The sequence below is a fragment of the Calliphora vicina genome, chromosome 4 (assembly GCF_958450345.1).
Source record: "Calliphora vicina chromosome 4, idCalVici1.1, whole genome shotgun sequence".
Taxonomy (NCBI): Eukaryota; Metazoa; Arthropoda; class Insecta; order Diptera; family Calliphoridae; genus Calliphora; species Calliphora vicina.
Window position 1 is genome coordinate 35,793,916 of NC_088783.1, and position 17,782 is coordinate 35,811,697.

At 28.9% G+C, this 17,782-nt stretch overlaps 1 protein-coding gene across 2 annotated transcripts in view; it reads left to right on the top strand.

The window, feature by feature from the left end:
• FucTC (alpha-(1,3)-fucosyltransferase C) overlaps positions 1-13,724 on the top strand; it is a 30,606-nt gene extending 16,882 nt beyond the window's left edge. For both annotated transcript variants that reach the window (XM_065507716.1, XM_065507715.1), the window contains exons 2-3: positions 7,801-9,280; positions 13,053-13,724. In XM_065507716.1, the coding sequence (XP_065363788.1) occupies positions 8,415-9,280; positions 13,053-13,491 (1,305 nt within the window). In that variant the 5' untranslated portion in view covers positions 7,801-8,414 and the 3' untranslated portion in view covers positions 13,492-13,724. The remainder of the gene's footprint in view (positions 1-7,800; positions 9,281-13,052) is intronic.
• The last annotated feature ends 4,058 nt before the right edge of the window (positions 13,725-17,782 follow it).

Below are 17,782 nucleotides of genomic sequence, written 5' to 3' on the forward strand. Positions count from 1 at the left end.
GTATGTATGTTGAAATCAACTTTTCGTAGCCCAAAAATAACTTACACACTTGATTCATACATCAATATATCCGCTACAGTCCCGCTTCGGATGCTATTTAAAATCGAGAAAATCGGACCACAAATCGCTGAGATATCTGGACAAAATCACGACTACCTAGATTTTGTACCTATATTTGATCTATATCTGGATTTCTAAGATGAAAGATATTTCGAAGACATTTCCAAAGATCTATATAAGTCATTAGTAATTCGGACCTACAATGCGTCAAAATCGAGAAAAATATTTTTGAACGCGAGTTTTCTTTTCATCAACAATTTTTTTTTTACCATAAAATTTTATTTCCATACAATTTTATTCAAACTAAACTATGTTTTAGTTTTTAGTTTTGATTTGATTTTAAATTTTCAGCCATTTTATTAGAGCGATCTCGGAATTTTGATAATAAACTATGTATACGCGACATTGGAACATGAACAAAATCAAATGAAGAACTTGTTTAAATAATAAGTTTATTAATTTAAATATTGGATTATTTTGAAATTTATTATCATCTCAACTACTGACATCAAAACAATGATCCATTGTCTACAACTACTGTGACTACTTTAAATCATATAGCATAAAACTTTAAAAATAAAAAAAAAAAAATTAAGAAAATGTGCAAAATATTATAAAATGTATCCCAAACAAGTAAGGGAGCTATATTCGGCTGTGCCGAATCTTATATACCCTTCACCAAATTATACTTTAAAATAAAAATTTTAAATATTTTTATGTAAACTAATATTTTTTTTTCAAATTTTTTTTTTTGTTTTTAACTTATCTTTTTTAAATTTTAATAAAGGTCCTACTTACTATGGTCTTATATACGTCGTTGCAAACGTCTTTGAAATATCTATCATTAGATACCCATATTGTCTATATTAATGACTTAGTAATCCAGATATATGTAGGTCAAAAATCGAGGTTGTCCTGGTTTTTTCCTTAGCCATTTGTGGACCGATTTTCTCGATTTAAAATAACAACCGAGCCGGATGTATGAATCGTGTATGTAAGTTATTTGGGGGCTTCGGAAAATTGATTTCAACACACAGACGGACAGATGGAAATCTATAACGATCGAGAATATATACATATACTTTGTGGGGTCGCAAATGAAAAATGTAAAAATTTCAAAAGGAATGACAAACTTATATATACTCTTGCCACTCATGGTGAAGGGTATAAAAAAGGAGTTATAAGTCGCAAACACATTTCTTCCAAACTATGATTATTTAAATTTGCATTAACAGATTTCAAAAATATTTAAAACAAAGGAACGTGATTTGCGTCTCCCGTTAAATTTATGAAATGGGACTTATAATGTTTGCACACTAAGCTAACGATATGTGAAGGTGTTTTAAGCAAATATTGATTTGGTTTAACATGTCTTTAATGAAAGCAAATAACTAAAAACTAAATTATCTAAATAAAAGCAGGTTTATTTAATTAACATATTTAATTGCCTGATCTTTTGAATAATGTGAAAATAACTTAAGTATATTACTTTTCAATGAATTATTTTTTTATATTATATTCTCCTAAATACAGAAATCTTGATCCTCCCTAATATTTATTTTAAAACATATCCATACATACTTACACATATCTATTTACACAATAGTTTTAAGTAATAAAGATAAACACATTTAATAGATAACAATTTTCTGTCTTTTTTAATTGTATAGAGTTACGAAAAATATTAAGTTGCATTAACAAGGGAAATAATAAATTTTATTTTAAAAGTTGTCAACAGAGTATCTATTCAAATACCCTCGTATATCTACATATAAAATGAAAAAATAAAACTTTCAATAATACTGACCATTTTTATTGTTTTAATAAATGTTCTAGTTATGAAAATGTATACATATGGGAATCTGTGAGAATCCCTACATGTTTTTGGCAATTAATGGAATAAATGAAACGCAATAAAACAATTTTCGGGTGTTAAACAGATACTTCCCATACATTTAAAGTCTAAATTGATGCCACTGTTAATGGAGCCAAGAGCATTTCAATTAAGTTAATGAACCTAAATTTAAAAAAAGAATAAAAACAAGTAAAGTAAGAAAGTATTGTCGGTCTAGCTTGATCGTATAATACCCTACACTGAGTTTATGCGAAAATCATTTCTATTTAAAATTTTTTCTAAATGTTTTTGTTAACTTTTATTTAGAAACCAACAGTTTTAAGAGATTTATGGATTTTCGGAAGTGGAATATATTTATTTTTTAGCGTCAACATTTTTACTACATATACAATTTGTTTTCTGTATGAACAGATTTTTGCGATATTAAGCCTTAACTATGGTTAAAAGTTCGATAAGTAAACAGAGTCTATCGTGATATAATTTCTCAGTTCTTTAAGAAAGGGTTAACTGTCAAATGAACTCTAATACTGCGCTCAATTTTTGACATTTTTGATCAATATACACTGGCAAATCATAATGAATTGATTGAAGCTTGAACAAAGCTCGCGTTAATCAACGGAGATTGTTAAAATGATCAATTATTTTTTTGTTTGAAAATATAGATGACACTGATCAGTGCGGGATGTGGTTTCAACAGGATGGCAGTACGTGCCATAAGGTGACCTCAACCTCGATTTATTAAAATCAAAATTTGGCAATAACTTGATTTCGAGAAATGAAATTGGCCTCCAAAGTCGTGCGATTTAACACCTCTCGATTATTATGCTGATTAACCAGCAAAAATTGACGCCTTGAAGTCCAACATTGTTCGTGTTATTCGTGACATACGGCCAGCAATGCTCGAATAAGTGTTCAAAAATTGGACGTCTAGAATGACATGTTATGATCATTCGGGAAAAAAAATTTGATTATCAGTGGTAAATTTTTAATGAATTTATATATTATCGAGAACAAAATATGTTTAGAAGTAAGTCCGTAAAAAAATGTCCTATATTTTGATCTAAAACTTACCGGTTCAACCTGTTTTGTTCTTCTTTGGACAGATTAGTTAGCTATCAGCTATAACTATTTATGAAATTTGTTTTATCATGTTTGATAGATTTTTTATTTCCATTTTATATTTAAAATTATTTTTTCGTTGGTCACTCACTGATTTCAATAAAATTTGGTGAAAAGGTCAACAAGATATCGCAAGCTTGTAAAATTAATTTTATTCCCATAAATTGGAAATTGTGGTAACTAAAACTATAACTTTGAAATTTATTACGAATTTCATTTTGTTGTATTTTTTTTAAGTTTTTATATACAAATAGTAGCCTTATAGTTTCTGAGATATGAACAGAAATGTTGAAAAATACATACATATGTATGTATGTACATTTTCTAGTATGTATGTTTAAAATATTTAAAATGTTTATATGTAAATTGAAAAAATTTAAAAAAAATACAATTTAATTTCATATGAAATATTTTGATGATCTTTTGTCCATATCTCAGAAGGATGTCAGGGTACTAATAACACAGATGTGGCTATTTGTATACAAAAAATAATAAATAAAAAGTGTATTTTTTATAAATCAATTTTAATTTTTATTAAAAAAAAATTTTTTATGTGTAGAGGCCAAATCAAATTCACATAAAGAAAATAAAACAAATTAGTCCGGCTCTGATATATTAAAATTCTGTATTAATTAAAAAGTTCAAGCACCAGATCTTCATGATTCATTCACACCTTACTAATGATTTGGTATAAAAATTAGATGTACATACATACATATCGTCACCTAAAATGAAAAATAACGTAACATCACTTTTCATAAGTTTATAGGAGAAGCAAAAAACGATATAAAATTAAATCTACTTGAGATATTGAAACAAAATTTTCAAATCTGAATTACAATGACTCTAGAAATATATTTTATGAAAAAAAACTAAATTTTCAAAGCACACTTTAAGATATGTGGCTTAAGTTTTTTTGAATTGTTATTTTCTGAAACAAAAAAACGTATCATCAATATAAATTTTGATGAAAAAATAAAAACATTTTTTTTTTATTTTAAATAAAAGCAGTTTATATATAAATTTTTAATTTTATTATGTTTTTTTTTATTTTAATAACTAACAACTACTTTTTTAAACTAAAAAAGTTTCTTCATTAAATTTTCATTAAGACTGCAAAAAACATTCAATTACAAGAAATTTATTAAAACAAATTAGGATACTACCTAAAATAAGCTAAAAACTATTTATTAATTAATTACTCAAAGTGTATACGTTATTTTGTTGAAAAAAATCATATACTTGTTGATACTTTAGTTTCAATTTTGGTTATAACTTGGTTATTTTTGATGTAGTGAATCGTAATCAATAATAAAATCAATTTCGAATTTTTTGATGATACGTTGTTTTGCATTTTAGGTGACGATATGTATGTATGTACATACATATGAATCAGTCTGTTTGTTCCAGAAATTTTTATTTGACTAATGCGTTTTAAAATTTTATTTTATAATTTTTTATCATTTGTAAAAGTTAATATTTAGATTTATGGTACATTAACCCCATGTTCTTATAAAACTTTTAGCTTATTCAAATCGTCACAGTAATGAATGAAATGTTGTTTTCATCTTTATTAAAAGAATTTTATAATTTTCAAAAGAATTTTTTGAACATTTGAAATTTTGACATAAAAAACTGTAATTTATAAAAATTAAAATTGTAACACATTCGTTTGTTGACGAATAATCGTTGTTTTAGAAATTCAGAAACATAGACAACAACTAGATAGGTAACTGAGAGCCAAAAACCTAAGTCTATTGTCAAAAACCTAATTCATGAGAATGTATTGCACGTATTTTGTTATTGTATAACCCGTATGTGTGAAAAGAGAGTAATTTTTCCATATATATTACTCTCTCCTTCCGTTCTATGTGTTTAGTCTATGTTCAGAAATTTCATAAAAACAGGCTGTAAATATATTTAATCTTTTTTTACTGCTACTACAAACTTTTAATTACAAATAACAACTCTTTATTTATTTAAATTTACACGACAATTTGAATAGTCACTCTATTTTCACAAAGATCACCTAGAGCTTTTAGCAGATTTAATGTTAATGTTAGCAGCTTTAACAGTTAATGTATACATATATTATAAACAATGTTAATAACTGCTTGCTATCAACATTGTTGATAAGTGAATGTTACAAGCAGCCGTTACAGACCGTAAAATTCAAATTAATAATGTAATTTTGTATTTACAATAGGTGGCGTATATTTTGAACGGGGTTTTTGTTTTTAATGAATTATATGTTATTTTGAAGGGTACGATTCGCGATGAATAATGGATTCATTACGATAACCCGAAGCGTGTGTGAAGTCCGGCCAACCAGCCGAATCGACACCAAATATCCATGGCGCTGAGGTAATGCTCTGTGTTCCCGGGAAATTTGTTCCGGGAATTCCCGGGATAAAAACACTAGTTTGAGCTAAAAAAAATTTAAAAAGGGTTCCAAAAAAGTCAACAAAGTTTTTGATTTTGCAAAAAAATTATGTTTTGAGTTATAAAACATTTATTTTAATAGGTCTTCAAGGAAAAAAATATTAAAAATGTTTTATTTTTTTTTTATATTTTTTTCGAAAGATTGAAGAAAGAGCTATCTAAACTATTTGGGACACATTTTGAGAACAAGAACAATAGGTAATAAGTAGGGGGCGGATTTTCATGCATTTATTATTGGAAAATATGCGCCTAAAATATGCTTCAAAAAAATCAAAATATGACCTATAAATTTAAAAAATATGCACTTATATTTTTATGCAGAAACATAAAATAATTAAGTATGGATTAATTTTTATCTCGTAATAACCCAGCAATTAAGCAATTAGTAAATGTATCCCTTATAAACGGAAAATATTAATATCTGATCACTTGGCTGACTCCAATTTATATATTTTGGGTCATTTGACGTGCTATTTGTAATGCAGAGAGAAGTCAATTGGTTACTGTATACATCTCATGTAATCTAGCATAAAGACGATTGCCACTTAAGTGTCTCTATGTAATCTATAGTGTTGGGACTTTAACCTTCGCTTGACCAAAGGTTTTTTATGTACATGGTTTACCAATACCAACCCGGGTGGTCTTGCACTTCTATACATATATGCGATGAACAAAATTTTTAAAAATTAAGAAAACCTTATAAAAAGTTTAAAATGTGTCTATTATATTCTATAGAACTCTAAAATTTGTTCAGTGAGTATAAATTTCATTTAAATTGAAACAAAATTAAAAACATATTAAACCAATAAAAACGAAGTGGTCACCCGGGTGGGTATTGGTAAAGCGAAGGTTAAACGTTAATTGTGTAGTGTATTTGCTCTAAGTTATCTAAAATCACTTGTTTACGACAGTCTCGTAGAACTGCTTGGAAATGACTGTCAGGAAGTTATAAAATCTTTCGATAACGAAATCACTAATAAATCGAATTTGCAATGAAAACAAATATGAATGTTTTTCGATACATTTAATGAATTTTTGATACTTAAAAAAACTAGACTTTTTTGAAGAATAATGTTTTGAAATGATAATTTTCAATTACTGATAGAGAAATGAAGAACTTAATGCCAGTTTCTCGATGACGAAAGAAGTTAGTCAATAACATTTACTGCTATTTCTATAACAAATTCGACAAACAATTTTTGGTCGAAACAATGTATTGCCCATTAACGACAAAAAATTATATTTTTATTAAAAATTGGCATAATATGCATATAAATATGCATTTTGAAGTAAAATATAACAAAATATGCATTATCAATAAAATATGCAAAAATATGCACTAACAAATCGATGCCATTTTGCAGCAAAATGTGTGATTCGGATAGATAATTAGTCTACATTGTATTTGCACGTTCGAGAAAAAACATGCATTTGCATATAAATCCGCCCCCTAGTAATAAGTTACATGGATAAGAAAAAACACCTGCTTGACTAAAATGTCAAATTTTGACAACTTGTAACTCAGAGAGTTCTCGATCGATCTTGTTGAAAAATTGTGTCTGAATTACTATCAAATAGAACCAACCTTAGTGCATATTTCACCCCGATCGGAAGACATCGATTTCAAAAGCTGGTTCACTTGACATGAAATAATGCCCACATAAGATTTGTTAGTGTTAAAGTATTAATGCAAACATTTCAATTAAATTTCAATAAACATTTTTTCATATTCCTATAACATTTACTCTTAATACAAATCAAGTGCTTTGCATATATATCAATGTGCAAATTTTCCTATTAAAAAATATATGTATATTTATATATTTTCTTTATTAAAATTTAATTAAACATTTCCAATAACCCTTTTTGTGCTAAATATTACCTTAACATATGTATTATCAATTTATTTATTGTTAGTCACTATAAATAATACAAGTGCATAGTCGTAGATGTGCATACACTTATTTTTAAAATCTTATTATAAATAACAATATTATTTATCTACACTTTAGCTGGGTAAACATGAAGATACTAAAAAAAATAGTTTTATTCCAGAAACGGATCTGGGAAGAGGGTAAACACAAATTTTCACACACCAAAAATATATTTGTAAAACAAGCAATTGATAAATAATCAACCACACTTACCCCTTTACAAATGCTCGAGCAGGAACCACCTCTGCTTTCTTTATTTAATACCTGTTTGCAATTCATAAATATTTTAACTGATAAGATTTACGTTAAATACAATACCTATATTATAGATATCGAATACAAATACAGACATTATTATTGTTATTATTATGATTATTTTGATATTTCTAGGTACGAATGTTGGAAAATGCAGCACCACAAACACTCAGCAGATACTCGCCACCATAGAGCACAACAACTCAACATAGAAAAGCAATAAAAGAACTAAACGGAACTGAAGTGAAGTGAAGTGACGAAACATGTGAGCTGAAGGAGACAACAACAACAAAAAAAAAACAATTTCTATTCCACCAACAACTCATTAACAAACTAAAAACGATAAGAAAATAACAACAGCCATCAACCAAATCACCAGTCAGACGGTCAATTGCTTAAATTACTATCGAATTACGACGCAAGTGAAAGAGATAAAAAAGGCGATATTGGAAAGGTAGTGGTGGTAAGGTGATTAACTAATGAGGTCTTAAAATAAAATAAAATAAAAGAACAAAATTAAACCAAACACAAGCATACTCACTCACACCGAGGGTCTCTTTCTAACTAATCAAAGTTCCATAAAAGTGTTGATAGTTTCGATAACAATTTAAGTGAAATAGTACGTAATCTGCAGTGTTGACGAAGGAATCAGCATTTTTGCTGACTAACAATTCGACGACTGGAAGTTAGTAAAGAGAAAATATTAACAGAACAATTTAACACACCTCAGTCGGTGACAATCTGCGGTAATGGTAGGAACTCAGCAAGAACCATTAGTACGACCAAATAGCAACGCTCATGTAGTGGATACCAGTTTACAACCAGAAAGACAAATTTATACAAAAAATAGCCTCATGAATCTGAAGCAATGCAAAACCAAAAGACTCTTAATTATTCTCAGTGTAATATGTGCCATTAGCATTGTGGCCTGGCTGTATGTCGACCATACGGTACCGGAATTTAATCAATATCGTTTAGTGAAAAGTTATGATCAAACGCCTACCGAAAATGACACTAATAAAATACGTTTTATTTTACTGTGGAATAAATTTTTTGGTGATAAACGTTGGTCGCTACCGGATGACATAAACGATCCCTCCTATTTTCGCAAAGGCATCAAATGTCCTGTCTCTAATTGTGTGATTACCAATCAGAGAGATATTTTGCCTCAAATAGACATGTATGATGCCATACTCTTTCATACTGCTCAGCCGTTTCCGCTTATCAATTCCATACCCAAACTCAGGTCATGGAAACAATTGTATGTTTTTTCTCTGATGGAACCGCCCGGTGAAACTAAACATATTCTAAGTGATGAAAGTAATTTTTACAATTTAACCATGACCTATCGCATGGATTCGGATATATTGTGGACATACAATTGGTTTGTCGACAAGGAGACTGGAGTGCGTATGATACCAACTGAATATCCGCAATGGCGCTCAGTTCCCGATAGATATAATGATACCGACACATGGGAGCTGTGGCCGAATAAGACGAAAATGGCTGCATGGTTTGTGTCTCACTGTGAAACGTTGTCGCGCAGAGAAAAACTTACGGAAGTATTGCAGAAATATATGGAAGTTGATGTGTTTGGAAAATGTGGACCAAAGAGGTTAGTATAAGCAATTATAAATTTAGTTAAACAGAAGTGCTCAAAATATTAATGGTTATATACAGAGAATACCGGATGCCTCATCCGTGTATAGAAAACACTTGGGGTCTAATTGTCTAAATGCCGGCGACAAGTGATAGTTTTATATGGAAAACAAAAACAAAATATCAACAATTTAAACAATTTGTTTTGGTTTTCCATGCAAAATCTATTGATTTTAAGAGGCAAAGCAAAGCCTACAAATTCTGACGCTGATTTCATTATACCCTACATCCCTCCATACTATATTGCGTTAGTGCCAAGTATACCGATCGAATCACTTTCAGAGTCGATTTAACGATGTCCGTCCGTCTGGCTGGTTGTTCATGTAAAACTTGTGCGGAAAGTACAATTCGCAAGTTGTATTCGGTCCATTTTTTCACATAGATATCCACTCACATTATATGTAATAATAAATTTTATATATCCATAATTGAATCGTTTATTTCAAAAACCAGTCAAGCAACAAATTTTTGAATTTGAGCAAATCAAAGACAACTTTTTTTTATATGAAAGTTATCTATTTGTGTAACTGTTTGATAATTTAGTAAGGAACTTCGAAAGTAAAATGACAAATGAATTTATTAAAGAGTTTAACATCATATTAATTTATGGGGGATTTCATGTCAAGTGAACCAACATTTAAAATCGATGTCCGATCAGGATGACACAATTTTTCAACAAGATCGGTCAAGAACTCTCGGAGTTAGAGGGGGTCAAAATTTGACATTTTGGCCAAACATGTGATTTTTCTCATCCATGTAACTTATTACCTATTGTTCTTAGCAAAATGTATCCCAAATAGATAGATAGCTATTTATTCAATCTTTGGAAAAAAATAAAAAAAATTTTAATATTTTTTTCCGAAATCAAAAAACGTTTTTGATTTTTTTTTTCAAAATGGGTCCTTTTTTCTTAAAATAATGCTTAGATATTTTCCTTGAGGACCTTTTTGGTCGCTTAGTGGGATGCGAGTTCGATATCTATAAAAAAATGTTTTGTAACTCAAAACATGCAATTTTGAATTTTTTTACAAAATCAAAAACTTTGTTGACTTTTTTTTGAAATGGGCCGTCTTTTTATTTTTCCTTCAAGACCTATTTAGTCGCTTAGTGGGATGCGAGTGGGATATCTATTAAAATAAATGTTTTATAACTCAAAATATTTTTGATTTTTTTGCAAAATCTAACTTTTTTTTTTTTTTTTTAAATGGGCCAATTTTTTTTTGCTCAAAAGAAAGTTTGGGTCTATTCCTTTAAGACCTATTTGGTTGCTTAATGGGATGCGATTGGGATATATAGCAAAATAAATGTTTTGTAACTCAAGACAATTTTTGATTTTTTTTTTGGCAAAATCGAACTTTTTGGTCTCTTAGTGGGATGCGAGTGGGATAGTATCAAAATAAATGTTTTAACACAAAAATTTTATGTCTTGAGTTACAAAATATTTATTTTGATACTTTGATTTGATACATCGATTTTAAAAGTCGGTTCACTTGAACGTGCATTCTGCTTCCGTTGTAGGTCATTGAAAAATATTTCCATAAAACTCTTCTATCTATTCAAGTAAGATTTTAGAGCTTCTATATATTTTATTATACCCTTCACCTTCGTGCGAACGGTATATATAAGTTTGTCATTCCGTTTGTAATTTTTTTTTATTAATTCTTCATTTACATAACCGAGCCCTTAAGGGCCTTCTATGGTTAATAAAAGCTACTAGCTATATATAAAAACTACAATTAATAAATAAATAAATTTCCACAATATAATTTTCTGATCCTATAAAGTATATATATTCTGGATCCTTGTAGATAGCGGAGTCGATTAAGCCATGTCCGTCTGTCTATCTGTCTGTTGGAATCAACTTTCCGAAGCCCCCAAATAACTTAAATACACGATCAATATCTCTGGAATTCTTCGAGAAAATCGGTCCATTTTTGACCTATATCTGGATTACTAAGTCATTAATATAGACAAAGTGGATATCTAATGATAGAGATTTCAAAGACCTTTGCAACGAAGTATATAAGACCATACATATTAAGTTGGACCTAAAATGGGTCAAAATCGGAAAAAATATTTTGTAACCCGAATTTTTTTTTTCACCAAAAGTTTTTTTTGCTTAATATTTAAAAAAATTTAAAAAACAAAAACAAAAAATTTTAATTTAAAAAAAACAATTCGAAATTTTATTTTCCCAAAAAATTAAAAAAACAATAAATTTTGTTTACCTAAAAATATTTAAAATTTTTATTTTGGTGAAGGGTATATAAGATTCGGCATAGCCGAATATAGCTCTCTTACTTGTTTTTTCATATTTTTGAGACCTACAACATTTATGAAAAAAAAAATAGTTTAGGGTCTAGTAGGGCGCTGTCACTTGACCTCTGTCTGCACTAAACCCGGATTTCTCAGCTTTGCTTCACCATAATAAGGAGCAGTGTTGATTTTTTTTCATTATACGATGCATTAACCTTTACAAAACAGTAATCGCGCAATAACTTAATTGTTTGTTGCTTGACTGGTTTTTGAAAAAAACGATCCCATACAATACCCACTTCCGTAAATCAGTTTAACAATAATAAATCTTTTAATATAGAAAGAAATCACGATACTTGATTTCAAGCCGAACGGTCCTTAATACGTCATGGCTCCCATATAAAGTGCACTTCCTGGTCGGGCTTGACCGAATATATTTTCTTACTTGTTTGTAATTTGTATTGAAAAGAATAAAAAAATATTTGAATTTTTGGTTTTTTTTTCCACTTGGCGTCAGTATTTAGACAATTACGCCCTTAAATACGTACTTTACTTTCTGAAAAAATAATTTAATACTTCCACAACCAGTTATTAAATAGATCTAAGTATTCGTAACTACATAGAAAAAACATATTCTTGATAGCAACCGAATTTGTTGTAAATCGTATGATTCTACATTAGTAACCGAATTTTATTGTTGTCGCTACATAATTTTTGAATTGACAACAAAAGTTTTTTTGCTTCAACCAAAATTCTTCTTTATCAACTCACTTTCTGTTGATAGAACCGAAAAATTCTATGCGTGCAACCTAATCATTCGATTGGCAACAAATTTGGTTGCTATCACGAATCTGTTTTTTCTGTGTAGGGAACTAGCCCAGTTCCCTGAAACGGTTTTGATTATCGCACCGGTTCCGTTTATTGCACTCAATCTTGAACTAATGAATATAGAACGAATTCCAAACATTTTGTTCTATATATATGTCGATTTTTGTATTGTTCGAAAAAAGTCGAATAGTCAATAAAAGTAAATTTTTTTATCATTATTGAATCCATATATTTTTATACCCAGATACGATGTGTTTCGTTTGTAAAACATCGAAATATTCATCGCAGATCCACAAAAGAATATATATACAAATATTCTGGGTCCTTATTATTCTAATATTTAATTTTGGACGGTTTCTATGGGTTGCTTATTTAAGATTTTGTAATTTTAAATTGTTAGGACATCATACTCTTTTATATCTGGGGTCAAAACTGTTCAATGCAGCAAATTGAAAATATAAAATACAAAAATATAAATAAATTTTCTGCATTTGAAAATTACTGAGAACATCGGAAATAATGTACTCTCATATGAAAAATTAAAAAAAAAATGTTCCCGAGAAGTTAAAATAAACCTTCGGCAATCCTCATATTTACATATTTTAGCTAAATTTTAAATACCATTTAACTTCTTTTCATTTCAGGTGCCAAAAAGGCTCCACCGAATGTGATCAAATCTTGGATGAGGACTATAAATTCTATTTCTCCTTCGAGAACTCCCTTTGTACCGACTATATAACCGAAAAACTATACAATATCCTGCGCCGTAATATCATACCCGTGGTTTATGGTGGAGCTAATTATGAACGCTTTCTACCACCACACTCCTACATCAATGTCGAGGACTATCGAACGCCTCAAGATTTAGTCAATTATCTGAAGTACCTTGCGGAGAGTCCCGAAGAATATATGCGTTATTTTTGGTGGCGTCAATATTACGATTTGAGATTCTATTCACCCTTCTGTGATTTATGCAAACGATTGCATCAACCGCATTATTTTCAAAAGACACAAACTTATCGAAACATTGAGAAATGGTGGTTGGATGGAAGTTGTCGTTTTCAGTCAAGTATTAAGTTTTGAAAGTAACTAAGAGATAGAAAAGATATAGTTGTGAGTTTGTTTAGTATTAGTAGTAAAATTATAGTATATTTTTTGTATGAAAATTTATAAGATTTGTATTGTCCAATGTTCTCATTATTATATACATAAATATTACACTTATAATAAAAATATAAAATATTTAATAAAAAAAAATTAATATTTGTTATGAAACAAAATAAACAATATTAATTAAAAATTCAAATGAAATTAAATTGGTGTTTTAATATGTGAAATTTTTTAATAGAACGTCCTGTTATCAAGTAAGTAGATTATTTAAGAGAGTATTTAAAGAGTATATTTGAAGGTTTAATTTCAAATACCACTTTTTGAATTTGAAGATTGAAAACAATATGGACATTAGGTATGTAAATAATTTTGGCGAAATTTTTGGCATACCACCACGTGATGGCTAATATTGTATAAATAATGAAAATCATTTTTTTAGGTCATTTGGAATCAAAAATATCACGCACCAACTCCAATTTCTAAAATAAACCAAATTTTTTTTTCTCTGAAAAATTATATAAATAATTTAAAATTTTATTTTGCAAGTGTGAGGGATACTTCCTTTATTTAAAAATTATCTTTTGAAGTATGTCTGCAGTTATTATTAAAATAAAATATGTATGTATATTGTTTTTCAAAATATTGAATGAAAAACTTTATTGCATTTGGTGCGTGAACTTTTTTTAACAATCGCGAAAAAATAATACCTTGGTTTTTCATTTTTATTTTTGTATGCTCTATTCGACCCTGCTATGCCAATTTACATATTTGCAAAAAATGTCAAAAGTTATATCCCTAATGGACATACGAAATCCGTCTATGGGGAACGCCAAGTAATACCAGTATGGATCTAATACAGAGGACGTAATCCCAAACTCATAGGACAATAACGAATGGTATTTAAGAAATAAGAAAAAGCAGAAAGAAATAAAAGAGAGTTTAGGGTTAAAAAAAATATTTCAAAATTAATGAAAGTTTGACAGACACAATGATAATCAAATTTGAAGGATTTTGGGTTCCCCACATGTATTATCGAATAAAATGTATCGATAACGTGTGCATCATTGGACCATACTTCTTCAAGCTTAAGGCTGGTCAAGCAGTGACTGTTGTTGGTGCTTCATAGCGCGACATGATAACAGATTACTTTCTGCCTAAATTCAATATATGAGAAATTTCAGCTACGATATCGTGAAGGCCATTTTTCCGATTTCCCATTATTAGATATAGGCTGAATTTTAATTTCGTATTTCGACTGTGTTTATATGACAAATATAAGAATGATTTATTAAATATTTGATTCTTTCGAGACAGAATGTGTTAAGAGAAATTAAACTTGGCAAGATCTGATAAACATGATCAAGATCTTATTAAAGAATATGACTCAACAGTCCCTCCAAATTGAATGAAAATATTACTATAGCCTACACCCCGATAGTTGGGGAGGGTACATTGCGTTTTTCTGTTTTTTGTAGAGCACATCCACCTAAAGGTATACCGTTAAATTTAACGATGTCTGACCGTCCGTTTGTCCTTCTGCGCCATTTTTCTGCTCAAATAAGCCTATTAAAATTGGTTGTAAACGGTCCATTATTTCATCTATCTCACATAAAAATGTGAGATAAAGATTTCCTACACAAATTAGTTGTATATAAAAAGAAATCACATTTAAATATTTTGTGAAAATCGACTCATAATGTACCATAGCTCATATATTAGAAAGACATCCCGCTTCCTAAAATCACTCTCGAACAAAAATATTAAATTTTAAATAACTGTCTAAATACATGTTGTCAATTCACAGGGTTTCTTATCAGTCATATTGTCATATATCTAATATATCACGACTCGGCAGCTCGGCTTAACCGACTTTTAAGCATTCGGTTACGATAACACAGTAAACAATAAAAACCATTGTGAAATATTAGGACATTATGACAATATGACGTGATAAGAGACCTTGTGAATTGACAAATAGTCTATGGTCGGGCTTGAATGACTATACTTTCTTACTTGTTGTAAATAAGTAAGAGAACTATATTCAGCTGTTCCCAATCTTATATACCCTACACCAAAGTATATAGATTGAAAACTATTTTTTGGAGTGAAAAAAAATTTGGAGAAAAAAATATTTTTGTGCAAAAGGAAAGGTGTGGTTGAAAAAAAAATCGTGTTAAAACTTATTTTGACCCATTGTTGGTTATTATTGACAAATAGTCTATGGTCGGGCTTGAATGACTATACTTTCTTACTTGTTGTAAATAAGTAAGAGAACTATATTCAGCTGTTCCCAATCTTATATACCCTACACCAAAGTATATAGATTAAAAACTATTTTTTGGAGTGAAAAAAAATTTGGAAAAAAAAATATTTTTGTGCAAAAGGAAAGGTGTGGTTGAAAAAAAATCGTGTTAAAACTTATTTTGACCCATTGTTGGTTATTTTGTATGTTAATAAAATATTGTTATTCCTGTTTTTTTTGCTTATACTTTAGCCGATTTTGTAGAATTAAAATAGCCACTCAACGGGGAGTATAGCGGATATATTGATGAATCAATTATTTATGTTAGTTATTTGAGGGTTTCACAGATGGACATCGACTTTGCTATCTATAACGATCCAGAATATATATACTTTGTAAATGTAGAAAATAAAAACGGAAAAAAGTACGGTTTTTAATGAATTTACTTATATAGGTATATTAATATATTCAAACAATTAATTGTCAGTATTTCGTTAAAAAGCACTTACTATGAAGTGGGGTTACCACGGTATTTTCCCATGTCCAAATGTATTAGAAATGTATAATAGCACTGAATTTTTTGAAATAGAATTTTGTTAATTCCAAACTTCCAGATTATACATAATTGAACAAAATGACAATTTTTTTGATTCCCCGGAGTAAAAAAGCACTAGAAACTAGAAAATAGAAACACTGATAATTATTCCCCATAAACATCGACCATTTTTTAAACAAATTCTTAAGTAAATAGTAAGGGTACTCATTTAAACGCTTAAGTTTCCCATTTGTGCAAATGGGCAAATTTGCGCGACATGTTTCATGAACCCACCTTTTCAATTTTGTGCAAGTTTATACAGAAAATTTATATTTGTCAAATAAAAATACATAAATTCAACAAAAGCTTTAATAATTTTTTTTCAAATTGTATAAATTTTAATTTTAAAATGTTGAATGAAAGTTAAATCTTTGGAACAAACGGTGGTATACATAGTTTGGAGGATTTTGTTTATGTTCTAGCTGTTGGTTAATGTTTTCATACACAATGTCATTTAATACAATCATTCTGTTCCAAAGTTACACAATTTTAACATGCACACAATTTTTATATTTTATTTGATTTTTATTTCTTATAAATAAAAGTAAACAAAAGCAGCTGATTCATCAAATGCACAATAAATTCAAGTTTGCGAGTCTAAATTGTCGCGCAAACTTATCGGAGTTGTGCAAACGAATTTCCATACATTTTTTGACATTTCATTTGCGAGAGTGTAAAAATGCACAGATTGCACAGTTTGCGAGGCTTTTAAGCGTTTACATGAGGACCCTTAGTGTATTTTTCAATATAAATTAATTTGATATTGAGATGATATTAAAAAAGTTTTTAAACAATTTTGTTTTTCCATAGATCCTTGAAAAATATTTTTTATTTTTCGAGAATATTGAACATATTTTTTCAAGAAAATGTTTGAAAATTAAGTACATACATATGTTTTCAAATACCTATAAACATAGACAATAACTAGATAGGTAACTGAGAGCCAAAAACCTAAGTCTGTTGTCAAAACCCGTATGTGTGAAAAGAGAGTATTTTTTTCCTCTCTCCTTCTGTTCTATGCGTTTATTCTATGCCTACAAATATTTAATATCGGATATACATATAAAAAATGCGATATACACGCAGAGAAAAAATATAATTGGGCATGGTTACTGTAACCATTTATATAGTGTTACAAGATTTTTAACAATATTATAGTCACAGTAACCATTTACATGATTGTGGTAACCATAATATGGTTAACTTACGATTCACATGATTGTCTCAACCATATATATGGTTACAGTAAACATATATATGTTTGTGGCAACCATATTTATGATGAATAATTTTATCATAATATGTTGTTCTCAGATTATGATAAGCATTAAGCCGAGAGCAACATAATATGATAAGTCCTTCATCATATGAATGGTTGTCACAAACATATATTTGTTTACTGTAACCATATATATGGTTGAGACAAT